Below are 10,650 nucleotides of genomic sequence, written 5' to 3'. Positions count from 1 at the left end.
CTAGAGAGGTTTTTTTTTTAAAATTTGTAAAAAACATATGTACAACAACAATTACGAATTTGTTTTTTAAATTCGACTCCTACACTGCTAATTCCGTTTTTTTTTATATAAAAATCTACGCCATACATGTAAAATAGACAGAAAAATTACCCTTAAAATATTTAAACTATATTCTCGATTCTTTCAGAAACATTTTTCGGGCTATTCTACATGAATGTAGCAATTTTTTATTTAAAAAAATAGCGAAATTGGCTGTGTAGGAGTTGAATTTAAAAAAAAATCGTAATTGTTATTGCCCACATTTTCCAAAAATTTGGAAAAAAAGCTCTGTAGCTCAAAAATTGGAGGCCCTAGACTATTTTTAACACTTTGAGCGTCTGCGGGGCAAGGGAACAATAAACGATTAATTTTTTGCACTAATTATTCGTTTTTAGACATATATAATCGATCTTTGATTTATGAGAAAACTCATAGTTGTCTCCCCTTAAGTTTATCATTTTGAAATTGGACTGCTGCAAAAGATCATTTAATTTCAAATAGTGACGTCACACCCAGAAAAGTGTTTATTTAAATTGAATAAACTTTATTTGATTCAAATAAAAGTTATTCAGTTTAAATAAACTATTTCTCTGCGTGCAGCCATGAAAAAAAGTAATTAAAAAAAATCTTTTCCATGGAGCTGGAAACTAAAAACCAGTGAAGAATTAACAAATTTTAATCAGTTAAATAGATGAGATAAAGTAAACTATTCGTTTTGCTAAATAAAAACATGAAAATTCATATAACGGGGAATAAACTTGACAATGATAATTCATTCTTGAAGTAGCTCATGTACAATCTTAAACTCCCCTTGCTGATGTCGGCAGAAAACAACGTTGAGCCTCGGCAGGCAATCCATGAAGCTATTTAGTAACCCTTACAAAGGGACAGTAATCAAACTCAATGCAATTGTAATTTTTTCTTTAATTGCTTGTGATTATTATGACTGCGGCTGACCGAGATATAGCCCAAAACAACTTCCAACAATTTAGCAATCAAACTGAACATGAAATAAAATTTTGGAAATTAATGGATAATATAGGGAAATTAGCAGGAAATGTTTGTGAATTGTTATATTTTGTTCAAGAAAAAGTATTGAATTTTAGTCATTTACCCATATCATTTATTAGCACCAAATATAAATGATTAACACAAATATATTCTAGTTTACTCGTCTTGCCTGCAGGTAAGTAATGTGAAGGATAGAAATACTAATTGCAAAATTTTCTAGGCAGTGTCTATTCACATGGTCCACGGTAAATTTTACCGCGGATACAGGGTATATTTTACCGTGAATATACGGTAATTTCTACCGTGGATATAAGGTAAGCAGTGGGGTACGTTAGGCCCATTTTTTTTACCGTGGATAAAAGGTAATTCTTACCGTGGATATAAGGTAAAGCAGTGGTGTGCATCGGGCCCATTCTTACCGTGGATATAGGGAAGATTTTCACCGTGGATATAAAGTAATTTTTTTTTACCGTGCATATAAGGTGAGTGAATGGCGTGCAGTGTTTCCACTTTTTACCGTGGATGCAAGGGAGATTTTACCGTGGATCTATTATATACACGGTGATGTCTACCGTGTATATAAGGGAGATCAGTGGTAAGCATCGCGTAGGGAAATTATCTCGCGGATCTAGTTGTATTATGGGTTAGAGCCTTTAAAATTTCAAAGATCAGGGGGGTGACGACCAGGGTTAAACGAGAGACGAATAAAGTTAGTAGGCCAATCAAATAAGGACTTTTTTTTTGCCGAAATCGAGGATGATAGAAGAAGGATAAAAACCATGAGATATCATGCGGAAAAATGATATGAAATACATACTGAGTTTTTGGGATTGTAGCAAACCGGGAAATTGTTTGAAAAAATTCAAAACTGAAAAATTAAGCGTCCACGCGACCTTTTTTGCTTTACGCCGACGAAACCGTGATAGGATAAAAATGCATAAGGCTTAATTTGTAGAGCATAAAATTTCCTACAAAAAAGTCAATGGCGGCATTTTCGCAATTTAAACCGTCAAGTCGCCAAGCGCGCTCAAAGTTGAACTACGAAAAAGCTGATTCGCCGCCAACGCCGAAAAGTCCATTTTAGTTGCAAAATGCAAATAATTCTTCATAGAATGTCTTCAGGAGAGGAAATTTTTTTAAAAACATTTTTCAATTTTTCAGCAGTCCCTATTTTTTCCTTTTTTTTTTCATTTTTCAACCAAAATTTGCCATAACATAACTTTTGATCCAGTTATCTTATTGAAATAAGAACAAAAGGTGATTTTTCCTCGTTCTCTCCTCTCCATTTTCACTCTTTTGACCTTTTCACTCAACTTTCATATTTAACTTATTATTTGTTGATAAACTAAAAAAATTGCTGTTTTTTCAATATATAATCTGACTGGAAAATTTTTGATCAAGCTCGTTAGCTTTACCCCAAACTTGAGTCATTGAGATCAATCTTGAATTTTTTCATATTTTTCTTGGCATTTGTTGACGTAGATTTTTAATAAAATAAACCCTATAAAATATACCCTATATCGACGGTAAGATTTACCGTGGACCATGTGAATGGACACTGCCAATGTTTTTTTGGGCTCAAATGAAAGAGCGGCTCGAAAAATGGCGTGCAGAAGTCTTTAAAGATGACAAATGTCTCTAAAGATGATGTCTGTTTTCAACTGAAAAGCGCAATTGTGACAACATCGTCCAATTAAAACCAGAGTTGAAGACCAGAGTTATTTTCAATTAAAACCAGAGTTGATGACCAGAGTTTGTAGCAGAGATGTCAGACAAGATATGAATGTTTTTTGGGCTCAAATGAAAGAGCGGCTCGAAAAATGGTGTGCTGATGCCTCTAAAGATGGTTTTGAACCAGGGGAGACTCCTAGACCCCACTGGACAATGTTGTCACAATTGCGCTTTTCAGTTGAAAACAGACATCATCTTTAGAGGCATTTGTCATCTTTAAAACCATCTTCCACGGTAAAAAGTGGAAACACTGCACGCCATTCACTCACCTCATATGCACGGTAAAAAAAAATTACTTTATATCCACGGTGAAAATCTTCCCTATATCCACGCGGTAAATATGGGCCCGATGCACACCACTGCTTTACCTTATATCCACGGTAAGAATTACCTTTTATCCACGGTAAAAAATGGGCCTAACGTACCCCACTGCTAGCCTTATATCCACGGTAGAAATTACCGTATATCCACGGTAAAATATACCCTATATCCACGGTAAAATTTACCGTGGACCGTGTGAATAGACACTGCCAATTTTCTACGCCTCTAATTTGCTCTCAGAAGTTCAACAAAAATCCTGCAAAAATTGAATAAGTTTCTTTCACTCCAATTCGAGTTATAACGGATTTTGGGTTCATGGTTGATAGTCTTGTACGCCTTAAATATTTACAGGATCACTTTTATGGAGTTTAACTTTTGCGGAAGTCTGCAATCGAGACAGTTAATCTCTAGACAATCTAGGTCACCAAAAGCCGTCCAGCAGGAGGCGTTGATACAACCCCTTCCTTCCGACTAAATTCTCGACCCAAGTCTGTTGTCTGCTGCAGCGCCACTAAGCCGCCACCAGCCGATGATTTACCTGAAAGACGTCCCTCTATCGCACCCGACTCCGCCTCCGCGTCATTCTGCTTTACAACCATCTAATCTTCCATCGAATTTCCTCGTGTGATTTCTCCATCCCCCTTCATTCCACAATCCTCAATGTTGTCGCATGTATTAGCACGCCCCTTTTCCGCACCATCCTGCATTTCGGCTCCACAGATATACAGCCGATTTGTCCTGCTGAAGAGCATTTCACCCTCACGTTTCAACTCTTTTTGAGCCAGTTTCAATTGTTGTTCCGTTCGAATCAGCTTCCTTCTTACAATGTAAGTGTCAACTAGTAAGCTTTTTACTCTTCTCTCTCTCGGGTTTGATTTACCTGAGAAGTTCGGTGAACAAAACGATGCCAGGAAGAATAATGAAAACGACAGGAAAATGTAGACCACTTGCTCACAGAGGTTCAACAAAAACCCCGCAAAAATTGAATAAGCTTCTGACACTCCAATTCGAATTACTACGAACTTTGGATTCATGGTTAATATAGAGTCTTATACGCTTGATATATAGATCACAAAATCACTTTTATGAAATTCAACCAGTTAACGCTCCGTAATTCGTGAAGTCTGCAATTAAGACAGTTTTCGAAGTTGAACTTCAGTGATTAAACCTTCACTAATTCTTTTGATCAATCAGAGGAGAAATTAATTGAACAGTGAAAATTTATTTTCTCAGAAATATTTGAATTTTTTGAGAGTTGTTTCTTCTTTGACATCGGAAACGGAACTGTTTGGACACTTTCGTAATATTTTTAATGAGAACGTACAGAAAATGGGAGGAGCGGAATGTAAAACTATGGGGGCAGTCGCGCCATAGGAAGCGAGGTAGAAGTAGTGGGGGGCTGAGGGTGAGTCGGCGTGTACCTGAGGAGTCGCATGCCTCGAAAGGATCAACCGAAATAATGGTGGCAACAGCAAAGAAGCTATAAGAGGTATTGCAAGTAATAAAAGGTATTGGAACAAGTTTTTCTTTTGTTTGAAAGAAAAGTACAATGAATATATTTCTAGGAATGAGTCTGAAGAGAGGAGTGCAGTGAAATATAATGGGAATGAGGATTCAATACGAAAAGATTGGAATTGGACTAATATTCGCAATAACTGTTGATTATCAAAATGGATGCAGGCCGTGAAGAAATATACTATCTAAAATTTATTTTGCAGAAGTTTCTTTTTCATTCTATAAAAAAAAATCATCGAAAGTCCTAATTTTCTCAATGCCAAAAAAAATCAGAATTTGATCGCTCACTTTGTGCGGATGGGCTGAAGCGGGTGTGGCCCATTGCGGTCAAGTCAAACGTTCTGTATTGAGTCGAGAAGTGAAAAAAGCAAATGTTTCTGCTGGTATTTTCGAAAGAGTAAAGCTCAGCTTTTTAGCCCGACGCATTAGCAAATGCGTATGCACCGGAAATTTTTTGTTTCGAGATCCTACATTTTTCTGCATGGAGAGAAATATTCAATAAAAATTACGTATCTTTTCCGTAATTCCGGAGCGAAATGTGGTTGTAGGAAATTTTACGGAACTGTCACGAAATTTTTCCAGAGCGTTTCGTAATTTTTATCTGAATCTCTTGGGAAAAATTACGATACCGTCACTTAAATTTTCTGAGTCGATTCCATAATCGGTGAGTGAATTGTGAGTTCCGTAATTTTTACTGAACATTTCTCTCCGTGTAGTTCAATGTTAAACATGCATGTTTCTCAGGATCTTTGGATATTACCTAATCCGATCTTCTATAGTTACACGGGGAGAAATATTCAATAAAAATTACGTATCTTTTCTGTAATTCCGGAGGGAAATATGATTGTAGGAAATTTTACGGAACCGTCACGGAATTTTTCCAGGGCGTTCCGTAATTTTTATCTGAATCGGCTGTGAAAAATTACGATACCGTCACTTAAATTTTCCCAATCGATTCCGTAATCAGTGAGCGGACTGTGAGTTCTGTAATTTTTACTGAACATTTTCTCCGTGTACTGGTAAAATAGATTCTCACAAAAAACGCTACATTTCGGGCTCTTCGAAAATGGTATGTTTTTCTCGAGACTGAGAGAAAAGTTGGATAAACATCATATAGAAAATCGCGGTAAATTTGTACTATACGAAAGATAATCGGCAAGAGAATTTTGTAATTCAATAAAAAAAAAATTTAACTGAGGATATCTTACGATTCATTTGGTAGAAAAAGCAAACAAATCTATATGGGCCCAAAAATTACTATTCTCTCTGCAGTTGATTTTTCCCCATTAGTAAGGTATTTTTTACTAACTCCGATGGAAAAACATATATGTCCTTTCTCGCCCTATAGGGACGGACGAAAGTGACATTTTATCATACTGCGTTTAGTAAAAAAAACATTCTTTATCACGGAAAAATTTTCGCACTGTGTGAATGATTACGCAATATTGAGCAATTATTCACCTTCAGGGGATAATTTTTGATAGAATGAAACCGAAAAATCGGTCTGAATCAGACGGAAAAATCGACCTGAATCTGACCGAAAAATCGACTAGAATCATGTCGCTGTCTATTACCTGGAACGGTTTGATTCAAACCGATGTCGGCATAATCCGTTTCTACTTGAAATAAACCGATTTTCGACTTATATCAGACCCGGAATATGGATTGGCGTAGCCGAGTCAGTCTGTCTGAATCAAACTGAAAATCGGTCAGAATCAAACCGACGGCTTGAATCGGTATTTTTTTTTGGGTGAAATGGTAAATTTTAAAGTTTTGACACAAATTACCCTCACATTTATTAAATATTACCGAATCAGTGGAGAAAAATTCACTATTAGTCTTCCACTTTTTGCCTCGATATAAGGTAAAAAAGAGTTAGAAACTGGCTTGTTCATCATCATTTTTTGCCAACTTTTTCATTGTGTATGGCCCGGTTGCACCAGTAGCTCCGGATAACGAAAACATCAGATAAGAAAAAAAGTAAATTTGGATATTTGATGGATTATTTTACCCGGGAGAGTATCTCAAATTTATCCCAGGAACAAAAAATAAAATTTAATCTCAAGGTTAAATCAATGTTAATTCACATGGGGCTGATAAATAAAAAATTATTCTTCGGGTCTGTATTATTTGGATAAGAGGGCTTGGTGCAATAGGTATAAGTCTGAAATCCAACGTTTTTATAGCGAAAATTTTCATTTCTATGTTACGGAATATTTTGTTGATCTCTCTTGCGCGTATATTCCCATCAGAATAGTTATAATCCGATAAGCCATCTATAATTTGAAAAGAATACCAATTTCGCCACTAGTCGTAATTTGTAACTATAAGAATTGACTACACCACGTCAAGACATGTGGAAAAGCCTATGGAAAGTTAATGTTATTACGATCTTCGAGAATTGGGGTCTCAATCAATTCTCAGAACTCCCAGTTCGATACCTGGGGGTGGGACCTTCGACTCACCCCTACCACTGGCCACCCGCTACCCCCTCCCTCCTACTTACCCTTCTTACTTGTATTAAGTGATTCAGGAGCTGGTGCATAAAATCAGGGGTATCGAGCCTTTGAATATCATTACACACTTTACTGTGGTACTGTAAGGACGATAAAATCATTTAAGCGATCAGTAGGCGTGTGTTTAGCTTCAAGTTCAACTTTACTTCAGTGGCGACAAATATTGTCAAATTGGCGGGAAAGTGAAAAGGAGTTCATAGGAAAAATTTATATGAAATCAATTTTCGAATCGAATAAGAAAGGAGCAGAATGTCAGCAGAAATGCAAAAAATTGTGAGTGATTACAGATCTGCCTTGGGAACCCTCACCAACAATTCCAGGACTCAAATACAAAAGTTGACAATACTAGCCAGTAAGAGGGTTGAATACGCATCCGAAATTGTCAAAGTTATAGAGGAACATTTGCAAAAATTAGAAGCAGTGCAGTTGCCAGTGCTCTATCTTGTCGATTCGATTGTCAAGCATCTTGAGGGGATTTACTTGAAGCGATTTGCAGAGAACATTGCAGAGACATTTCGTAATGTCTTCGTAAAGGTAATTTAAACAGTCATTTGATTTTATTTCTTCACTAGGACCTAAATATTAACGCGTTTGACTATAAGTAATCCTCCTATCAACGAAGAAATACGGTTTCTGGGGGACGATAATTTGTTTTCACTCAAGAAAGAAATTGTGAAAGAATAATGAAGAATAATCAAATTTACAGAATATTATTATTTTCGTTCGATTGAAATGGTAGATTTAGTGTGAGGTTTTATAAAAAATAAGATTTTTGGGTTTCCTTTCATAATAAAAATCTATGCCTATTGATGATTTAAACCATTTTTTTTGTCCAAACAGGCCGATACACGGACCAGGCACCGTATGTGGAAACTGAGGGAGACGTGGAATGGTGTTTTTCCAGCCGCAAAATTATATTTTCTCGATCTTGGACTGCATATGATTGATCAAGCTTGGCCACTCAGTGAACCATCACCAATGAGTTGCTCCGAAGTTTCATCCACGGTAAAAATAAAAATATATTAATCTCATTTTGCTATCACTTGAGAACAATATTATCCAATTCATTTCATCGAACTCCAACATTAACGTTTGTATTCTTCATAGCCACAAGTTACTATACTTGAGGATGGAAAACGGAAGGCGTGGGTCGAATACCAGCAGAAAATACTGGAACTTCAGAGGAAAAAAGCCGAATTGGAAAACTTGCTAGCCCAAATAAATATTGAGCAGCAGCAGGACCCAGAGGAGAAAACTCTTAGGGCCGTGCATGTTCGACCAGAAGGTGCAACCCAAGAAGGACAAGGACATCCAGTACTGCCTACGAACGCATATGAGCAAAGTGCGCTACAAAAGTTGTCTGATTCTTCATCCCAACAATCGGTTAATAAGAGACGAAGTGATGAATCCGCTGGACATGGAACCGTCAAGAAAATGAAATCTGACGGGTATGTACCTATTCTCAAATTTGAAAAACTGAAAAATTTGGGTCACAAAAACATGGATTTATACCTATAATTTTGTTTCGTTCCTTCAATTTTACAGATTATTAAGACATGAAGACGTGGACTCATACCCAAAGATGCAGCAATCCAGAGGTTCTCCAATCATTCAATCACCAGGATACGTTTCACAATCCGACTTCAGAGAATATTATTTTGATATGAACTACAATCTCGAGTTAAATACAAAAGCTGCAGTTTTCGGCCAATGGAGTCCAAATGGTTCCACAATACCGGGATCTTCAGATGATTCATTGTCGCCACCGCCAAGTCTTTCTCCGAGTCTGGATGTGAGTCAGCTTTTTCAAAAGCTGGTGGACACTGGAATTGTATCCACTCTTACTCAATCTACAGCTCAATCGGAAAATCTTGAGCAACTGCAAAAGGAATCCACGGCTGATGTCATTACTTTCGACAACCCCAAGACGCTCAAAAAACCGGCGAATTTCACTGCTTTATACGCTGGACCCACTCAATGTGGCTCGTGTGGCGAGCGGTTTTTACGTAATGAATGCAAAAAATATCGTGAACACTTGGACTGGCACTTCAGGCAGAACAGGAGGGAAAAGGAGTCTCGTAAGAAGCGGCCGATGAGAGCCTGGTACTTTAGTGTCAATGATTGGGCGCAGTCTGATACGTCTGATGACAAAAGTAAGTTTTTTCAAATTCTTGATATGAATAAATAATTAATAATTTCTCTTTTCTTCTTCATTCAAAACTACTTCGTTATTCACGAATGAAAAGAAGAATTTGCCATCAAATTTTCGGTTCAATTATGTCTACTCATCCATGAAATTTTCAGTGGTTTTGTGCAAATAATTGCTTTCATTGTTTCGAAATTTGAAGTTTTATTCAAGATTTGCAAATGAAGAGTCAAATTCTCACTTTCTCTGTTTCATTATTATGTAACACTTGTTTACAATTTTGTGTTTGTTTTGTTCACAGAACCAAGCTGGTTTGAAGAACCAGAGCAGCAAAAACGAGCAGCAGCTGCTGAAGATTGTTCACGAAACACAGTTCAACCCAGTGTACCAAGTACTAGTGATAGAAACCCACATTGCGTAGTGTGTCACGATGGCTTTGAGGAGTTTTACAACGAAGATGAGGAGGAATGGCACCTAAGGCCGGCGGTTAGATACGCAAACCAGAATTATCATCCACTTTGTCTTGACGACTCCAAGGTCAGTATTCATTAGTTTTTATCCTTTACTATAGTTCTCTGGATTCCGGAATATCGAAACGATGATGAAAGAATTTTAGAAAAAATCACAGAGTTTTTTATCCAAAAAGTTATCGATGATTGTCTGCAACACTATTCGTTATCGGGATCATTAAAAAACGAATAACAAAATGCGATATCCTCTATGGTCGCAATCGCCGTGCAGATTTCTTCTTTTCGATCCTGAAGTTATAATTACCATGAATTCCAATTTTTTCATTCAAAAAACTTCTTGTTTTTCAATCAGAAATTATGATATACCACTCTTAGTTCATTTATTTTTTAACTCTGAGGGGTCATTCAAAAATTACGTAACCCATTTTTTGACTTTTTAGACGCCCTTTCCCCCATTATTCACAAGTTGTCACAAACATCGATCCACGACTCCGCTGCCCTGTTATAGCAAATTTTTTAGCTTCTTCATAAAATTGAATTTAAAACAGAAAGAATAAAAAGTGGGAGAAATCATTACTAATTAAATCTTCATGCAATTGTTGCCATCACGCCATTCCGAAATTCCTCTTTGTAACCCTTTGAGTAATTCGAAGAACTATTTTTTTCGAAAGAAAAGGGCACGAGAAAAAATAGTATTTTCAATTTTTTCGATTAAAAATTGGAACAACATATGGTGCGACATCACAACTTAGGGAACCCCCTGCCCTCCTATCATAACAGAGCGTCATAAACTACTGAACCCCCCCCCCCCCCTAATCGTGTGACGTAATATTTGAATTCCTTCTAACACAATCCTCTTTTATTCATACAATGAAATGATCCAATAACCTAGCTAATAATC

General features: G+C 36.8%; 1 protein-coding gene across 1 annotated transcript; it reads left to right on the top strand.

The window, feature by feature from the left end:
- Nucleotides 1–7,382: 7,382 nt before the first annotated feature.
- On the top strand, nucleotides 7,383–9,831 carry LOC114841248 (pre-mRNA cleavage complex 2 protein Pcf11-like). Its single transcript, XM_029126133.1, has 4 exons — nucleotides 7,383–7,667; nucleotides 8,241–8,581; nucleotides 8,679–9,286; nucleotides 9,581–9,831. Exons 1-4 carry the CDS (start codon nucleotides 7,383–7,385, stop codon nucleotides 9,829–9,831), a joined length of 1,485 nt encoding a protein of 494 aa, XP_028981966.1.
- Nucleotides 9,832–10,650: the final 819 nt, after the last annotated feature.

Source organism: Diachasma alloeum, unplaced genomic scaffold (genome assembly GCF_001412515.2).
Source record: "Diachasma alloeum isolate Michigan unplaced genomic scaffold, Dall2.0 Dall_scaffold_00284, whole genome shotgun sequence".
In the NCBI taxonomy this organism is placed as follows: Eukaryota; Metazoa; Arthropoda; class Insecta; order Hymenoptera; family Braconidae; genus Diachasma; species Diachasma alloeum.
Note: the sequence above shows the minus strand (reverse complement) of the source record. Positions and strands in the feature narration are given on the sequence as shown.

Excerpts from the sequence above, each read along its gene's own strand:
- LOC114841248 (XM_029126133.1), top strand. The coding sequence starts at position 7,383 with ATGTCAGCAGAAATGCAAAAAATTGTGAGTGATTACAGATCTGCCTTG. Across the intron at positions 7,668-8,240 it reads TTCGTAATGTCTTCGTAAAG|CCACAAGTTACTATACTTGA; the intron begins GTAATTTAAACA and ends TATTCTTCATAG. Across the intron at positions 8,582-8,678 it reads AAGAAAATGAAATCTGACGG|ATTATTAAGACATGAAGACG; the intron begins GTATGTACCTAT and ends TCAATTTTACAG.